Source organism: Chiroxiphia lanceolata, chromosome 3, assembly GCF_009829145.1.
Source record: "Chiroxiphia lanceolata isolate bChiLan1 chromosome 3, bChiLan1.pri, whole genome shotgun sequence".
Taxonomy (NCBI): domain Eukaryota; kingdom Metazoa; phylum Chordata; class Aves; order Passeriformes; family Pipridae; genus Chiroxiphia; species Chiroxiphia lanceolata.
The window spans coordinates 42,699,449-42,718,454 of NC_045639.1; the positions used below are offsets into that span (position 1 = coordinate 42,699,449).

The window sequence follows — 19,006 nt, forward strand, 5'->3', positions numbered from 1 at the left end:
AAGATAATCCTCTTGAAGTCTCTCTACCAAGAAATGCTCTTCTTCTGTTAGAATATTCCCCACATGCCATGTCTGCATTACATTTAGAGAAATATGGCCTGAAGCCTCTAACTCTTGTCTTTGCACAATGTTATTTCTGTAGCGCTTGCAAGTCATTATTCCTGCAATTATACACATTTTTGTGGTAAAACTCAGGAAGCTGATCTGGGTAAAATATAATGCACCTTCCCCTATTTCAGGCATAGCCCCTGCACCCCTAAAAGCAAACAATTAATCAGTTGACTAATTGAGGTGAAGGTTAGCTTTCAGTGAAAACATCAGTCTCAATTAGCTGACAGCCCTACAGACTCGAGATGGAGCACTACAAAGTAATACTTTTATGAGCAACGTGAGTTCATTCATACTTAAATCTTTTGGGCACCTACACCTACTGATTAATAGATTCTATTTGTAGTTACTTCCCTGAACTTCATTCTAACTGATTAAAGAGCAAAAGTGATCTGCAACTTCAACAGTCTATTAAAACTGTTCTGTACGTTATATTCTTGATAGCATACCAGAATTTTCTCCGTGTTCAGAGAAAGCATAGATTCACAAGACGATGACCCTCCTATGTCACAATCCGATTCATGGAAGTGCAAAAATGATGAATCTGGGGGAAAAGAAAGAAAATATCTTTAGGAATACCTTACATGTATGTCCTACTATCACATCTCACATCTCCTCATGTTCAGCTAAACAGCTTCCCCACTGGGCACTCCACTAGGCAAAATTTTCATGAAGTGCTTTCTGCTCACAGCACTACATCCACACAGCCAGGGAAGCAATAGTTTACATGACTGCTTTTATATAGTTAGTTTTCTGTCTACTTGTGCTTCTAGTTTTGGCTGAAAATAAATGAAAAAAAAAAAGGTGCTAAAAAAGGGAGTGGAGGTAAAAAAAGGAGGATGCTGGAAGCAAATAACAAAACTTTGGGGTAGACATGTCCCTTTTTAGCATTATGATTCCATTCTCTGGCCCCAGAAATAATAAATAAAATTATCATTCCAATCCCAGAGAGGAAATAAATGGGATGGACTGTACAGAGGCAGGGAAAGAGCTGCTGTTGGAGATTCAGAAAACAGAGATATAAAGACTAAAAAGTAGCCAGAATAGTAAACTGTAATTGACTGACTATATACAAAGGTTCCCACAGGTACGCTAATAAGAAGGGCATTACAAAAAGGGTAGGATTGATTCAAACCTATAAAAAGTCAAACACAGCTTGTTGAGAAAAAGTTTAAGACACCAAATAAACTGTAATAATAAAAACTCAACAATCCCCCCAGATTTATATACTACAGAAGTCACTACTTCCTCTATATGGTGCTTTAATTGCAGAATTGGTACCTCTAAATCTTCAGGTCCTAAAGCTTCTATTATCTTGAAATATTTCAAGAGTAAACAAGAAGAAGCAGATATACAGTATTATCTCTTTGAATTCATGCCACAAATACCAAATTTTATCATCTCCCCTAATGTTTGTAAATATAAGCTTGAAACTTAGTTTGAAAGGCTGGGGGCAGTGCGCTCTTTGACTTCTTAAGGATTGCAGTTAGTTAATTCCCTATTTCTCACAATCACAGAGCTAAAAGAGAAAAAGAAACAGTCTCCTTATAAAGAGAAGTCAAAATAGCATCTAAAATCATTTCCTGTAAATAGGAACTTGGAGCTATGTTGAGCCATAAATGATAACCAGTAGAAGTTTTACAACAGCAGTAAGAGTGCTAAAAAGCAGAAGGTCAAAGTATAAAGTCAGAAAGTCCTGTGAGAACAGTGGCTCGCCACCCATAGTTTCCAAAAAGACAGCAGGAGGTTTCAACACTGCCCTTTGTTCCTCACGTTGGCCAAACCCTCCTGTGCTATGGCAGCGTTATTAACATGTTACTTTTTCCTTGTTGGTGCTCATAAATCAGTGACAGTTAAGAGTTTTGGCTGCAGACTCAGAGTAATTTTCACTTTAGAAACCAAAACAAAGAGGTGCAAGTATGGCCTACCTCCACAATAGTGTTCTGCACAAAAGCAAAAATTCAGTGATGGAATTTTTTAATAAGGTGGCAGGGAATAAGAACAGCCTACCTGTTACAAGTTATAGTGCGGAAAGGACTCCTAATATCTTGCAGTTTGGGGGGCAACAAACTGCTTTACTCACAGGGAAGAACGGATCTGCCTTTGTCTGCAAGTCAGATACAATCAAAACTGTACCACACTAACAACTTTATGAAAAACAAGAAACACCAACCACAGCAATTACCCGGGACCTCAAGTACTTGAAACAAAAAGAATCTCAGCTTCTGTGAAAGTTGTACTGAAACAAAAGACCAAGAGCTAAAAGGAATTTTATAATGAGCAATTTATTTAGTCATGCTATTTAAATAGCAAGAAGTGAATTGGTATACAGCTATTTTAAGATAAGTATATTGTTTTGTAATTAAGGTACCTGATGATTTCAGCGGAATTCCTGGTATCAATCCCAGATACACTGGTCTCTTTAAAACAACATCCACCATTAAATCAAAATCTAATCTTCCATATACACCTCTGAAGGAGTATCCTGAGTCAATCATTCACGTCAAATTTACTAACAGATGTAATCAAATGCTTTGCCATTTATTAACTTGTATGGTGTACAGATTTTGATCTCAACACTGGGTGAAAGTCTTCTTGGCTTTATGCTTAAACTTGAATAAAGTGTAGCAATGGTTATCTGAGATAACTTTCACAATCTGATTTAGTGTTTACATTCTGTGGCTCTCAGCCACTGCAGTCACCCACACCCCTCAAAAAAACAGTGATAAAAACTAACCAAAGAACTATATAATGTGAAGACAAAAGTACACACACAAAGGGGGGGAAATGAAAAAGCACAGATGCAGCAAATACATAACGAGGTATTTCTACAAAATCTGTAATTCAAGTGGATTACACTAGTTGTATATTAGTTCTTAGGGACCATAGGAACTGTTGATGTGAGCACAGGCTTCATGAAATAAAGGGGGGAAAATCATAAAACGGTGCTGACAGCTAAGAAGTCATGACACATTACTGATTATTCCCCCATATATAATTTAGTGTCTACATTCCAATGAATTGATAAACCTTTTTCTTCATCTGTACTATGTACATTGTGATTCAGACCGGTATTTTTGTACGGTCCATTCACACCACGCTCACAATCAACGATCACAAGAGATTAAGCCACATGCTGCTGATGCAAAAGATATTGAAACACATAAAAATAGTTTTAACTGTGCATGTATTACAAGCCATCAATTAACTTGAAAAAGACCAGAAGACCTGCTACCCAAACTACTCATAAAGAGAAGCACCCAGTTCACCAGCTAAATATACGTAACTGTGGCCAAAAATAAATCAAGCCACATCCAACTTACAGAACCACTAAATTCTCTGGGGATCATTTAGTCCAACTCCCCTGCCAAGACAGGATCACTAGAGCAGGTGACGCAGGAACAAGTCCAGGTGGGCTTTGAATGTCTCCAGACAGGGAGAACCCATGACCTCTCGGGGTAGCCTATTCCAGTGCTCTGCCACCCTCAACAAAAAGTTCTTCCTCATGTTGAAGTGGAACTTCTGCTTGTTTTAGTTTATGGCCATTCCTTCTTGTCCTGCCGCTGGGCACTGCTGAAAAGAGCCTGGCACCACCCTCTTGGCACCCACCTTTGAGATATTTAAATGCATTAATGAGATCCCCTCTCAGTCTTCTCTTCTCTAGACTAAACAGGCCCAGCTTCCTCAGTGTCTCCTCATAAGAGAGATGCTCCAGACCCCTAATCATCAACCCCTCCACTGGACCCTCTCCTTGTCTTTCTTGTACTAAGAAACTCAGCACAAAGTACTGGCATGTCCCCACGCTCCTGAGTGCAGGGATTAAAAAGCAGGCAGAGTCCAGCTGCCAGGCTCGGGAGGTGAGTGGGGGAGCAGGAATCCTCCAGTGTGGTACCACACGCCGCACGGTTTCTCCGTCCAAGGGGTGAGAGCCTTCCCTGTGCCCCCGCTCCGCGCTACTCGGGGGTGCCGCTCGCACGGGAGATGCTCCGGGATGAGTCAGCTCAGCGGCACCGGCGTGGACAGCCGAGGGGCCGCCGGAACCCCGCACCGCCCCGGGCCGCCCACCACCACCACCACCCACCGCCTCCCGCCGCCAGTCCAGCGGCTCCGTCACCGCCGACCCGGCACTGCGGGCGGTCACCGCGACGACGCCCCAGACTCACCGCACTCGGCCGAGTACTGCTCCGCCCACTCCCCCGCGGGGCCGTGGCGCTGGCGGTGCCGCTCCTGCTGGAGCAGGGACAGCGCCGGGTAGCGCTCGGTGAGGGCGAGAGCGGCCCGGGCCAGCAGGACCAGCAGAGCCACCGGCACCCACGTACCCCACGCCACCCCGCCGGCAGGTGCCATCTTCACAGTGCTCATGCGCGCTGCCGCCGTCGGGGACACGGGGCGCCCCCACCGCCCCTCCCGCGGGGCCGCCGCCGCGTTGCCCCCTGGGACATGGAGTTTTCCGCTGGAGCGCTCCAGCCGGCGGCTATGGTGAGAGAACTACAACTCCCGAAATGCAGGGCGGCGCGGTCCGGCTCGGCCGCGCCCCCGAACGCGGAAGCGAGGCGGCGGTTTGGGAGTGCTGAGAGGGCCGGGAGGTGCTGTTGCGCGCCATGGCGGCGCTCGGTGCCTACCGCTGCATCGAGTGCAACGGGGAGGCGGCAGAGCTGTACCGGGACTACCGGCGCGGGGTGCTCCGCATCTCCATCTGCGTGAGTCATGTCGCGCCCAGGGCGGCGGGGCGGAGCGGGGCGGGGCGGGAAGGATAGGGAAGGATGCGCGTGGGAGGCTCCGACGCCCGGAGGCGGTGGCACGTGGTGGAGGCCCCGCCTGCAAGCGCGCTGCGGTCCCTTGGGGCGCCCCCTGCTGGCGGGGTTGTGGCCGTTTTCCCTGAATCCAGGTGTCTTACGAGGAAAGGCTGAGAAAGCTGGGCCTGTTCAGCCTTGAGAAGAGATGATTGAGAGGGGACCTCATCCATGTATGTAAGTATCTAAAGGAAGGGTGCCCAGAGGATGGAGCCAGGTGGTCTTCTCAGTGGTCCCAACCAATAGCACAAGAGGCAGTGGGCAGAAACTGATGCACAGGAAGTTCCACCTGGATATGAGGAAGAACTTCTTTACTGTGCAGGCGACCAAGCACTGGAACAGATTGTTCAGAGAGGTTGTGGCATCTCCCTCATTGGAGATATTTTAGGAACCATCTGGATGCAATCCTATGCCATATGCTCTAGGATGACCCTGCCGGAGAAGGGAGGTTGAACCAGATGACGCATTGTGGTCCCTTCCAACCTGACCCATTCTGTGATTCTGTAGGTCTTGCATCTGCCCCGCTTCCCAGTGTCATTTCCTCCAGTTCCTCGAGGGCGCCTGCGTGGTAGCACTGTCCCAACTGTCCTGTGCACTCCTGTACAGGGCATGCAGTGGGTCTGCTGCTGTGTGTGCTTGGCTTGGCTCTTGCTAAGGGTGAATCTGAGCATGGCTATGTGGTTGGACATAGCTCCCATACCATTGGACCTAAATGTCATGGTCTGACTGATGATTATTCAAAGGGACCTGGTCAGTGACAAGTTGAATATGAGTCAGCAGTGCCCTGGCAGCCAGGAAGGCCAACTGTGTCCTGAGGAGCATCAGGCAAAGCATCGCCAGCCAGTCGAAGGAGAGGATTGTCCTGCTCTGCTCTGCACTGGTGCAGCCTCACCTTGAATACTGTGTGCAGTTTTGGACACTGTAATGTAAGGAAGATATAAAGCTGTTAGAGAGCGTCCAAAGGAGGTCAACAAAGATAGTGAAGGATTTGGAGAGGAGACTTCATTGCAGTCTACAGCTTCCTCATGAGGGGAAGCAGAGGGGCAGGCACTGATCTCTTCTCTGTAGTGGCCAGTGACAGGACTCGAAGGAATGAAATTGTGTCAGGGGAGGTTTTGGTTGGATATTAGAAGAAGGTTCTTCACCCTTGTGAAGAGGTTGGTTGCGCACTGGAAAGGCTCCCCAGGGAAGTGGTCACGGCACCAAGCCTGACAGAGTTCAAGAAGCATTTGGACAACACTCTAAGGCACATAGTGTGATTCTTGGGGATGGTCCTGTGCAGTGCCAGGAGTTGGATATTCCACTCTGGGAATAAATTTGCAATGGATACTGAAGAAACTAAAGGAACCTTCTTCTATAAAACATAGAAGTCCAAACAGTACCATGAAGCTTGAGTTGGAAAGGCCATATATTTTTTTAAGAGCTCTGCAAGATCGCTAACTGCTACAAATTCCTCAAGTTCCATAACTTCTTTTTAAATCTGTTTTGTTTAATCAAAACCAGTTTCAGCAGACGCCGAGCCCAGACCTCTGGCATTGCACGTTTATTCTTGCTCAAGATTCACATTTAGTGGATGAACCTTTTTCTCATCGTACGTATCCTTGGCTGTGGAAGTGCCATTACAAGAGAAGGTGGACTGTTGCTCCTTAAAAAGAACTTAAAGGCACCTAAAAAGAGATAATAAAATCCTGAGCAAACTCACCTCCTCGGAAAGACCTGTTTAATGTACTTTTTTCTCAGCATGAAAACTGGGGAGTAGCAGGAGAGGGTGTAGGGATGTGCAGACATGTTAGGATTGCCTCCAAGGAAGGTGACATTTGGCTGTCACTTTTCAGCTCATGGGTCTGGTTTTAGTTCTAATCTGTGAACATACCGATGTTTACCCTATTCTAAATGAGAAGTGATGATGAAAGTAAGCCTATATGGTTCTTTCTAGGTGAGGTTTTTGTTAATTATTTTGAAATCCTTAAAACTTAATTCATCTATAAATAATACAGCAAATCTTCACTGAATATATTACAAACCAACCACTAAGAAGAGATAGAAAAAAATACTGCTCAGATAACATTGCTACTATAATATTAATGCTGGGTCAGGGGGTGGGAACACATTCAGATACCCTGGAATAAGTTCTGCAAAGTGCAATGAATATAGAAGGAAATTAGCAAACTTCACTTTCTCAGAAATAGAAGGAAAAGTATGCAAACTTTTTTAAAATTTGGTTTTCAATTATGTATATGTTGTTGTATTTAAAAATAAATTGTTAAAATCATTCCAGACCCTAACAAAGGGGAAAAAATTATTCATTGCAATATGTAGAGCTCAGTCAGGATCCCCCTTGTGTTTTGTAATAAGAAAGCCAAATTGCCTGAGTAGTGCACACTTCATTTAGCTTTTCTGCAATTAAAAAATAATTGAAAAGCTCTTTTATTGCAGCAAGGTGGAGAGACTGTAAATGCTTTGAATGCAAAGCATTTATATGGTAAGGTAACAAATCTGTCAAGAGTACAAAGATCATCCTGGAAAATAAAGTATGCTAATTTTACATAACTGTTTACAGACCAGCTCTACTGGAAAATGTGTCATGTAGGAAAAAATTATAAAAGAATATTTTTAATTTGTTTTCTGAAATGGAATTAATCTGAAACCAGGCTGTTTCATTTTTCAGCCTATTATGATACTTAATTGCATCCCTAATAAAGAACCCTCTCCTGAAAGCAGCACAGCTAATTACATTTTACTGTTTAAAGGGGCAATTGGGATTAAGGGCACTCTCACAAGAGGATGGCTCTGTGCTAATTCGCCCTGTGAACCTATGTAAATGTACCTATGTTCATGTCGAAGTTATGTAAATGTTATTAAAATTTGCTGTATGTATAGTCCAGCAAAAAATTGTAGCATATTTTTGTCAAACTAAAATGAAACTGTTTTACTGATGTTTCTAATGTCCAGAGATTTGCAAACCTATTCCTGGTGTGGTTTTCCTGGTATTTTTATATCAGGATGGAGCTTGGACTCCAAAAAAGTAATGTTTAGGAACTTTATCTTTCAGAGACAGTAGATATTTTCTCAAATATTTGTACACTTTACTGTATTGGGCATACATTTGTGAATGCTGTTTGCAAGTTTTCATCTTTGATGAACAAAGAAGAGTTATGTCTTTTGAGTAGTGTTTTATAAAAGGTCATAAACATTAGAATTACGCATCAGTAATTTTACGTATGAGTATGTTTTTTGGTTATATGTAATACAACTCAAATGTTAAAATATATATTGCTTTCCCTAAATGTTTTGGATTGCTTTGATCAAAAAGAATCTGATCTACTATGCTATGAAGAACATGGTTGTACTAGCTTATTTTTTGAAAAGAAACTAAGTAAATTTCTAAACTATGAAAATGGAAGCGCTTTTTTTTTATTTTGAAACAATGGACAAGCACAATCAAATATTTGATTAGTCAAACAGTTCCTAAACTAATACCCATTTCAATTTATTAGAATATTGAAAAACTTTCAACACTCTTTTTTAGGGGACCACGGTATCTGTTGGACTTTTGTGTGTCAGTATCAAACTCTTGTAATTTTCCTTAAATTTACGAATTCAGAAGATGTATAAATAGAATTTATGGTGTCAGCTTTAACCTTTCCTCTTCTGCAACATAATTTGAAAATACTTTTTAGTCAAAGTAATGTCTGTTTTTTCAAGAAAAAATACCAGTTACTTCCTGTTTCTGATGTGAATTACATATTTAAGGAAGAAATTGAAAAATGGCTAAAAGCATAGAGAAATCCAGTTACTTCTATTGCTTTAGAACCGATTATGATAACTGAGGCATTTCTTCAAGAAAGCCCAGAGAAGACTGAAAAAACTCAGGTTTGTTAAAGAATTGCCTTTTTCACGCATGCTGCCCAGGCCATTGACTAGAGCTGTGCAGAAGTGCAATTGGGAATGAGACGTGAGCACCAGTGTTCCAGTTCACTCTAAATTGCCTGACTGAATTCTTAAAAGTAAGTGTGCAAGCAGTTCTCCAGAGCTGAGTTACTCATAGCAATATTCTCTGACAGTATTAGTGATTATCAGTGTCAATAAAGTTACATTACTTTAACTAGATAAAACTATCTGGTTAAACCTATGTGTTCTTAAACTGCATCGGCCCTTGCTCGCATTGATTTCTGAAGTCAGGCTCTAGTCACAGGTTTCCTTCCTAGGCATTTAAGATTAGCGTCAGATGTTTTAGTAGTATAGCCAGAAAAATAATCAAAAAGGCCAGGTCTGGAGAAAAATTCATCCTAGAGGGCATGTTAATTCTGTAATATTCTATTGGTATAGCAAACATCATCTTGTCCAATTAGTCTGTGGCAGTGCGTACGCAAGTCTTTTGCAGCAGAGGTGGTTTGCAGGTCTCACAAATCCCTGGATGAGCTCATGCTGGCTAGGTGGCTGGATATGCACAAAGGACTTTTCCATCTTACAACAGAGATTCAGATAGAAATAAAGTAAAATATATTAAGAATAGGGTTCTCATCTAGCTCTAGAAGACAGAAATACTAAATTAAACATGATTTTTATAGCTGCAGACGATTTCGTATTTGGCTGCCAGAAACTGTGGGGCAGAAGACACCATTATTTGTGTATTCATTTGTAGCAATCTCCTTACGTATCTGCAGTAGAATTTCTGTATCATTGGTTTTGCCTGGAGGGTTGGTCTGATATATTTTAATGGTCTAAAATTCATGTCAGCTGTCAGTGAAAATTTGCAGTACCTCTTAACTGCACATTTTTTGATCAGTGTTCAATTGGGATCCTCCAATTGAAAATACCATTCTTTACTCAGAAAGATTTTTGATCCTGGTCAAAAGATGTTCTGTTGTAGGAGAATTTGAGAGCATAATTAATCCAAGGGTATGTCAGATATCCTTCATCTAACCTTTATGACACTCGTTGTGTTGAAGAATAATCTCATTTTGTATGGACTTGTCCAGTGCTTGTGTGAATAAACCTATTAGAAAAATTGGACTTTTCCCATGCTCCATCAACCCAGAGATTTGACATATGTAAATTACCACATATAAAAATATCTGTTCATGATTTCCCAGTAGAAAGAAATGAAGCAGGACACTGCCTTTAATTAAAGGGGCAATTTCTTTTTCACTCTATTAAATCCTGTAGCTGTGGTCTTCTGTTAATTATGTCCTTTCTTCCATCTCACTCACTTTAATTTTAGACCTATCAAACTCTTGGTTAATTGAGTCAATTTTTGAATTCATTATATCTAACTTGTGTACTGTCATACACAGTATTTTCTTTTTTAATCCAAATGAATTGAATTTCTCCTTGAAGTGGACCAAGAAACACTGATTAGTGGTTGTAACATTCCCTAGACATTCTATTCAATGTATGCATTTGTTTTTCTTGATATAGATGTTGGACTTTTGAGTCAATTTGCTCATGAAATTTTGCATTCTCAGATTCTACAATAATAATTCTGTTAAATAGCAAGGCAAAATTAACTTTGGACACTTCTTGGGTTTGGCTGATTTAATTTTATTCCTAGTAGCTGGTGCAGTGCTGTATTTTAGATTCAGCATGAGAATAATGCTGATAACACTCTGCTGTGTTAGTTGTTGCTCAGTAGTTACCCCACATCAAGAACTTTTCAGTTTCCTATGCTCTTCCAGCCAGCAGGTGCACAAGAAGCTGGGAGAGAGCATGGCCAGGACAGCTGATCCAAACTGACCAAAGGGATACTCCATACCATAGAATGTCATGCCCAGTATATAAACTGAGGGGAGTTGGCTGGGAGGGACCAATCACTGCTCAGGGACAGGCTGGGCTTCGATCAGTGGGTGATAAGAAATTGTATTGTGCAGCGCTTGTTTCTCTTGGGTATTATCTCTCTCTCTATTCTTATCTTCCATTTCATTACTATTATTACTATATTTTACTTTATTTCAATTATTAAACTGTTCCTATTGCAACCCATGCATTTTACCTTTTTCTGATTCTCATCCTCATCCTATTGGGTGAAAAGTGAGCTAGCAGCTGCGTGATATTTAGTTGCTGTTTGTACCATAGACATAAGGAATCTATAAAACTGAAAAAACTTTTTTTCCTTTCCTGAGAGTTTGTCTGTAGGTGTGTGCTGTCTGATGCTGCATTTTTGACCGTTCAGTATTTCAGAAAGTGGTGTGCATACATGTCTCTTCTGGCAGCGCACAGCCATCCACTCATTAAAATGGAAATAGAAATCATTTCTAGGACTGTTGTACTCTGAGCATGGCAACTAATGCCAAGGCCCAGGGGAGCAGGATTAGCTGAGGACAGGTTGGAGGAGACAAGAAGCCAAACTGGAGGATCTGGAGCAGGAGAAAGCTGACCTGCAGGCAAGCACCCTTCTGCAAGTGGACTTGTTTGAGCTGAAGTGGTTGCTGCTGCTCCTCGGCTCTCTGCTAAAAGTTATTTCTCCCCTCAGGTCTGCTAGGTGAGCCTTTTGTAAGACTGTTATTTAACCTTCCTACTCACAGTTAGCGTATCAGCCTTTTGTTATCCCTTCTCATTTAACTCAAGGAGTGGTCAGCAGTGCAGGTAGTTCAATAAAGCAGGAGGAGGTTGATGACAAGCAGTTCCCAGTGGTCTAGGTGTAATAACCTCTACAGCAGGAACAGGAGCAACGAGCAAATGTATTGAAGAAGTAATGGTCTAGTGTCCTACCACTGTTTAGTGGCACCTTCTGACTCTTTGGCTATAGCTGTGTATGAAAACTACATTATCAGTATTCTGAATATATTGATATTTGTTCAATAGTGGGAAATCAGTTGAAACATCCAGACAACAGTATGGAATAACAATGCAACAACAAAAAACATTTACTGTCTTCTTGAAAGGAAGAAGAAGGTAGGATAGGAGGATAAAGCATCTCTGAAAAGAAGGAAGTGATAGAAGAAATTAGTTTTCTTTCCAAAAAATTACCAAAAATAACCCAAATGAAATACCCAGTAGATGAGGCATGATAAGTTAACCTTTAACAAGATACTGGTGCATTTCTTGAGTCTTGGGAAGCTAGTTTTATTTTTTGCATCTGTGGAGCACAAAATGATAACTAAGTCCATGCTTACATAGTTTATTATCAGTGTTAATCTGAAGCCTGTAAAAATCAATAGTGTACCTTTATGTTTTATATGGGAAGTCTGTGTGTCAACTGCAGTATCAAGAGAGGGGAAGCAATTTTTCTGCATGGATTCAAAAGGTATTGAAAATTAAGGAAAGACTAAAAAGAATTGAATAGCTAGTTTGGATTTATGCAGTTGTGCTAAGATTATAGGAACATTTCATAAACTCTTGCTTTCTATTTTTTTCCCTAATTCTTGATTTTTAACTTTCAGAAATCCTGCCAGAAACCTGTGGACAAATATATTGAGTATGATCCTGTTATCATCTTGATTAATGCTGTCTTATGTAAAGCACAAGCATACAGGCACATTCTTTTCAATACAAAGATAAATGTAAGTTGCTCTGCCCCTACTTTGTGACTTTTTTGGTTAAAAATATATTTAGATTTGGTAAGTTGATTGCAATAGTTATAAAATTTTAGAGATTGTTCTTCTCCTGCCCTTCCACAGATTTCAGCAAGCTGAACCAGTTATATCATGAATAGAACACATGAAATCTCAAGCTCCAGCTGTTACTAAGACAGTTTCTGTCTTCACAGTAGTGATGTCACAGTACCAGCAAATACAGCAGTCAGTTTACCCATTGAAGAGAAGAACTGTATAGAACTGTTCATACGGTTCTCTAAACCCCCCAATTTGCTTATCACATTAATTGATGTTAAAAGGATGATGTGCTAAATTACATTGTAAGAGAAAGATCTAATTTCAAATTAATCTCCAAATTAAATTTTAGTTGGAAACAATTCTTTCTGAAATGAGCTATAGGAGTAGAACATACCATATTAACAATACTGTGGCAATTAAACCTACTGTACTAATTTCTCATGAGTTTCTTCCTGATTAATAAACCATGCTCTCAAAGCTACAGCAAAAGATTCAAATGTTGTTGATGCAGAGTTACATAATCAACTTAGTTGGGCTGGCCAGGCTGTAGTGTACAGGTGTATATTTTCTGACAGAATTGTGTAGTTTTACTGTAAGGATTGATCTCCCACGAGAGGGCAGCTAATCTAGAGCAAACTATCCAAGCATAAGTGTGTGCTGCGTTCATGTTGATGCCTTTTGGCCAGTCCAGTTTAAGCAATGTTGATATATATACTCGCCTCATCTCTGAAGCATAAATCTCACTAAATATTTTTTATTAATTCGGTGCTTCTGGAGACTGGTAATGATGTTTTACTGTGAGGGTTCTGGAAGAACTATTCTATCTGTGGAAATGTCATCTATTCAAATAAATCAAGTTGAATTTTAAACTAGCTAAGCCTGGGCATGTACATGCAATTGGCATAACTCACCTCTAATGGAAAAAATGGAATCCATGCACAAAATTGCATTTATGTCTTTAAATCTCTATGAAATCAGAAATCACCTCACATACACACAGTTTATAAACTGTTTAATGTGGAAACATGCTAACTTTGGGCCCTCACGACATCATTTTTGCAGTCACTTCAGAGGATATTTTTGTTTGGTTGTATTGCTCCATTTATTTTTGGTGTCTCACCCTTTACGAACTAAGAAATATTTTGGTATAACTACACTACCAGTTTCTTCTAATGGAAATTGTCCCAGCGAAAAACAAGGCTATATAAACCAGTTTGCCAAATGGGAGAGTTGCCCTTAAACTGGATAGTATAATTCTCCTAGCTGTGGCACAATTTTGGTTTTGCATTCATAGATGAAACAGCCTTCCCAATTTTAGAAAAGTATGGATCAGGCTTTAGAAACCACAGTTATATACATTCTTCTCTACTGAACTAGTCATGCAGTTTTCTACATGTTGTAATTTGTCTGTCGACGTAACTGATATTAAAAGGATGATGTACTAAACCAGTGATTCAACAGAAGTAGTTTTGATTATATTCTAAAGAAAAATAATAAACCTATGGAGCTTGTTTGTGTAAAGATGTTGAAATATATTTTAAATATCAATTTCATACTAATGCTTTAATTTATGCTGCTTCAATACTAATGCTTTTATTATTTGTTCATTTACTAGATTCATGGAAAGCTCTGCATATTTTGTTTGCTCTGTGAAGCTTATATCAGGTGGTTGCAGCTACAGGATTCAAGCCAAAATACAGATCCTGATGACTTAATCAGATATGCCAAAGAATGGGATTTTTATAGAATGTTTGGCATAGCTTCTTTAGGTAAGATTGATGATATGTCACTGTCTACTTTTTAAGCACTGCAAAACTTCATCAGTCTTTCAAGCCCATATTGCAAAAATACATACAGAGTCAATGTTATGTCAAACCCAGTGTGCTTACACTATTACACACATGCTCTCTAATTTACCTTCATTTAATTAAATGCCTGTTTTGATCCTGATTACAGTTCAGACTGGTATGATTAGCATTAGATATGAAAACACTGAAAAGTGACAATATTCAGAAATCTTTGCCTGAATCTATTGACATAGTTTGAAGACCAATGTAGGTGTCAGCCTTATTCCATATTTGATGTGGACTTCAAGGTTTATTATTCATTAAGGTGATACATTACGGAGCCTTACAAAAGTAAACAATTGGAAAAAGCTGTATCTGTTGGTTTGGGGTTTTTTTAAACAAATGCGCAAAAATACAGACCAGTAAAGAGTAAACACATGTATGCTCTAAGACTACATTTGAGGGCAGGAGAGGGTTTTTGTTTTATGTTGGTTAATGCATTTATTCTCGTACTTTTCAGATGATAGTGTTTACATCAAACTTGCAGGTTAAAACTAGTATTTCTCTTAGACATTCAGAGTTTAATTTAAATCATATATTGTCTAATGTTGCTTATAACATGTCAGTAAAAATGTTGAACTCATTTTTCAGTAGTAACTCATCTATTACAGTTGTTATGAGAGGGTCTTTGATATCTACATTAATTCCACCATAACACAGGAATATGGTGTCAAAAAAAGTCTAGTAGCTCAATGGTATTTTCACCTTAGTATTTTTTCTTATGCTGGATGAAAAGAGTTCATTGCTGGTGACCTTTTCAAAGAAGATAAGTATTGATTTTGTTCTTAATTCTCTCTTTCCAACTCCTCTTATTCTCTTTTAGAACAAACTTCATTTTTCATTGGCATTTTTATTACCTTATGGTGGATGACACCTGAAATGCTGAAAAGAAAGTCTGACTTCATTTTACTTCTCAAAGCACTGCTGTTGTCCACCTATGGAAAGCTTTTGCTAATCCCAGCTGTTATTTGGGAACATGACTACACACCTTTGTGCCTTGCGTTTATAAAAGTGTTTGTCTTGATATCAAACTCTCAGGCAATTAGAGGTACATTTTTGCTTTTTTTTATTTTTATGTGTATAGAATGTGTGTGAGAGACTGCAGATGTTACAGAAGTCATTATTCTTTCTATATTTTTAATCAATATCAGATATGTGACTGATAGATCTAGCTTAAAACTTTAGACTTTAATAGAAAGTGATCGAAACAAAAAACTTTATTTAAAAAAAGAAAAAGCACCTCATCTCACTATCATCCCTTTGTATATGCTGTATTATATCCATTAGGTCCATAATTAGAATTTGAGACAATTCATCATAGATCATTAAAACATAAAATAGAATTCTTGGAGTTTCTGGAAAATCAAAATTTCATGTTAATTTTATGCATGGCTTTGGAATGCAGATCTGTGTGATTTCTTATACATGCAAATGAATATGAATTCTCACATGGTTTCTGTGATCTTCTTAAATGGTACGTGATAAATTTGTTCTGTTTTCTTTTGCAGTTACATTGAACTTGAATCGAATACTCCCTTGGTTTGCCATCTTCTTTGGATTAATTTTGGAAAATGGTGTGGTCTGCTTGTTCCAGAAAATGGGATGGGATGTTTGAAATGGTCAGCCCAGATATGAAGAAATACCAACACTATGATTATCATTTTCTAAGAATTAACTCTGCCAGCAGGCTCTAAAGACATTATTTTCATAATGATAAAAAAGATGATAGATAACAAAACCTTGGGTGAGTTTAGACAGTTTCAGGATGAATTAAAATGAGAAACTTCAGAAGTTTGGCTCTTTACTGTGATGAGCCATAAAACTTCAGCCTTAGCTTGTTTATTTTCTCATTAAAAATAGGAACGTGTCACCATCCTAATAGTTTTATAAATCAGCCTGCATAGCTATGGCTGTTAGAAAAGAGGTACACTTAAAAAACCCAGCACTTCTACCAATCACTACATTTTGGCATTAAGAGGAGGATGAATTGTTCCCTTAAGAGGAAGGGAAGCAGCGGAAAAATGTAAAAGCTAAAATTTATATTTCCACAAAACCAGATTTTCAGAGAAACAAGTGAACATGTGCAAACAGTTTATTAGAGAAAAGGCAAGTATTGCACAATAAAACTTCAGTGGGAAAACCAAGAGCATTCTCCGGAATGTTTATGTAACACTCCAAAATAATAAAATATCTAGTTCTAGAGTAATCTCTAGGAACGATAGTTGTAACTGGCTTGAAATTTTCTGTGATCTCATAAATGCTGCTGCTTTGTTTTGAAAGCTGAAAAGAGAATAAAAGAACTCTGATCCCCAACATACACGGTTGTTCAGGATACCGCTACTTCTGCATTTAATATTAAGTCACATCCCCCACACCCAGCCCTCATCTGGCAGCAGGTTTAGCAGAAGCAAAAAATGAAATATTAGGCTGTTCAGCAACAGAGTAGTACTTTAAAAAAACAAACAAATGAACAAAAATGTTTAGGCCTAAATTAGTGAAGAAACAAAGTTTTGCACCCTTTTCATCAGCAAGCAAAGAGAGGGGAAGATGGCCCACAAAGGAGCTGGCAGAATGAGTTTCCACAGGACAGTAATTAGGGCACAAACCCACTTCTTTTGTGCAAACCAGTTTCCATTACGTTCCATCCAACGTTTACTTCTCCTGCTTCAGTTCTGGAAGGCTGCACTATCCATAGATATTACTTCCATTCTTCGTTTTCCTCAGATACTGTCTTCGGTCTCTGTTTCGCAAAATGAATCAAAAACGTTTTGCAACAAGCTAATTCCCGACAGGTTTAGAGTAAGTCTAGATTATGACCATAGAAGACATCAAACATGTTTGTCAGATGCAACTGCCTGTGCTATATAAGTTATTTGGTTAGAAAAGCAAATGGTTGCTGATTCTGTTTTATTAGGTCAGAGGCTGACAGCACTTGTGTCATTTGTGTCACACTTTACAGCTTCCTGGGCATGTAAGAGAAGGCAAAAAACCCCAAATTGCAACCTTTTAAAGTATGTGAGACTCTTGATTGGTAATAAATTAAACTAATTTCCCGAAGTTGAGCCTGTTTTGTCCATGAAGTAACTGGTGAGTGATCTCTCCCTTTCCTTATCTTGACTCGTGAGCCTTTCCTTACATTTTCTCTTCCTGCGCAGCTGAGGAGGGGAGTGATAGAGCAGCTTTAGTGGCATCCAGACAGGGTCAACCCACCACAACTCTGTATGTCTCTTCAGAAAATATACATTGTTTCTACTGCCAATCCTGTTCTTCTAATGATGTAACAACAGTGCTTTGGTTTGTTCTTCTTAGGTTAAATATTTATACTTTTTTGTTTTCATCATATGTGTCATGGTTATACACAAAAGGTTTTTTTTTCCAGACATTTCCTCTGGCACTGGTTTCAGTCTAACGCTGAGTGGATCCTATTTAAGTGTGAGTAATGCAAGTTACTGCATGTAAATGTTACCTTGTCAGCAGCAAAATTATAAATACAATGTATATAAATTTTACTTGGAGACAGTGTTCTTAAATTAAAGTTTATTTTGAATTTAAAAGAATTGATTTCAGGACATTTTCTGAGTTTTATTCAGAAGAGCTAGAAAGGACATGAACATGCTCTGAAAGAAGAAATGTTTATCTGTTGTGTCACACAGGCTGATAACATATCAACTGTGCTGTCAGGAGCCACCACTGTCCTTATGCAACTTTGATGGGGAGAAGACAATTGAGAGCTACAGAGCTATGGAACAAAAGCAGGTGTCGTACAGGTTCTCAGTCTTCAGAGGCATCATTAGTAATGTAGGACATTCAGGATTGTTTGGTGTTAGAGCTACTCATTTACCAGAACTAACATGGCAAATACACTAATATTTCATAACTCTAGGGGGAGCTTAAGGACACCCTGTGTGTGTGGGGGCAGGTGTGTGTGCACTTTTTATGCTTTTGGAAAAGTGTTCCATATGGTCCTTTAGACAGAACCAAGACTATTTTAAGGTCCTGCCTGTTTAAAACAGTCATATCTCTCTCACTTTTATTCGTTTTTGTCTTACGAGCTCATCTCTTTTCCATAAACTTTTTGTAATGATCCATCATTCGTGCTGGAAGATGTATGACAAATTGCCTGCCCTTTCTATATGTCTTCAGTTGCTTCATTAACTAATGGGAAAGAATTTACTTACAGTTAAAAATACAACATTCTGCAAATGAACCCATGTAAATTCTTTGAGTTTTGCTTGGAATCGAACAGGATATCATGGCCTATGGAGCAAATTCCAGAACTGTTATATGAAATGCACAGAAGAACCAGTGATGTTACTGAGACTTGGGTTGAGCAATGATTTAGTGATTGCACAGTGGGAGCTGGGAACTTCATCTGGGTCCATAGGTCATGTAACAAGCATTTAGAAATTATTCTTTGCAAAACTGAGAATTACAGTGAAAGCTGGGAAGCATTAAAAGAGAAGGCAGGAGTCTGGCAGACTTCTACAAAATTAAAATGGCTATAAAACTAGGGGGATAGAATCTGTAGAAAAATATGTAAGAAAAGATGCAGTATAGATGTGTGTGAGTGTATCATTAAGCAAATATCTGAACATCCTATTCCCCAGTTTACAATGGATAAACATGAAGGAAGAATATTATTTATTGTAGACATTTTTGTAATAGTCTAGGTGATGACATGACATGGCAAAGGATGTCTTCCAAG

At 39.4% G+C, this 19,006-nt stretch overlaps 2 protein-coding genes across 6 annotated transcripts in view; one reads left to right on the forward strand and one right to left on the reverse strand.

The window, feature by feature from the left end:
- Positions 1–4,470, reverse strand: part of TTC13 (tetratricopeptide repeat domain 13) — a 40,095-nt gene extending 35,625 nt beyond the window's left edge. For 2 of the 4 annotated variants that reach the window (XM_032682446.1, XM_032682445.1), the window contains exons 1-2: positions 2,474–2,621; positions 558–655 (exon numbers count right to left, since the gene is read on the reverse strand). In XM_032682446.1, the coding sequence (XP_032538337.1) occupies positions 558–655; positions 2,474–2,606 (231 nt within the window). In that variant the 5' untranslated portion in view covers positions 2,607–2,621. Of the gene's footprint in view, positions 1–557; positions 656–2,473; positions 2,622–4,271 lie in introns of those variants that run through there. The other 2 variants (XM_032682444.1, XM_032682447.1) reach the window with 2 other exon arrangements.
- A 187-nt stretch (positions 4,471–4,657) lies between these two features.
- ARV1 (ARV1 homolog, fatty acid homeostasis modulator) lies at positions 4,658–17,855 on the forward strand. Of its 2 annotated transcripts, none has more exons than XM_032682448.1 (5): positions 4,658–4,808; positions 12,284–12,403; positions 14,070–14,223; positions 15,125–15,349; positions 15,810–17,855. In XM_032682448.1, exons 1-5 carry the CDS (start codon positions 4,710–4,712, stop codon positions 15,914–15,916), a joined length of 705 nt encoding a protein of 234 aa, XP_032538339.1. In that variant the 5' UTR covers positions 4,658–4,709; the 3' UTR covers positions 15,917–17,855. The 2 variants fall into 2 exon arrangements, with proteins under 2 accessions (XP_032538339.1, XP_032538340.1); XM_032682449.1 differs by lacking the exon at positions 4,658–4,808 and adding an exon at positions 4,956–5,078.
- Positions 17,856–19,006: the final 1,151 nt, after the last annotated feature.

Bases quoted from the DNA above. Each gene is read 5' to 3' on its own strand.
- ARV1 (XM_032682448.1), top strand. From the start codon at position 4,710: ATGGCGGCGCTCGGTGCCTACCGCTGCATCGAGTGCAACGGGGAGGCG. The intron at 4,809-12,283 runs GTGAGTCATGTC...TTTAACTTTCAG, and splicing joins TGCTCCGCATCTCCATCTGC to AAATCCTGCCAGAAACCTGT. The intron at 15,350-15,809 runs GTACATTTTTGC...TTTCTTTTGCAG, and splicing joins AAACTCTCAGGCAATTAGAG to TTACATTGAACTTGAATCGA.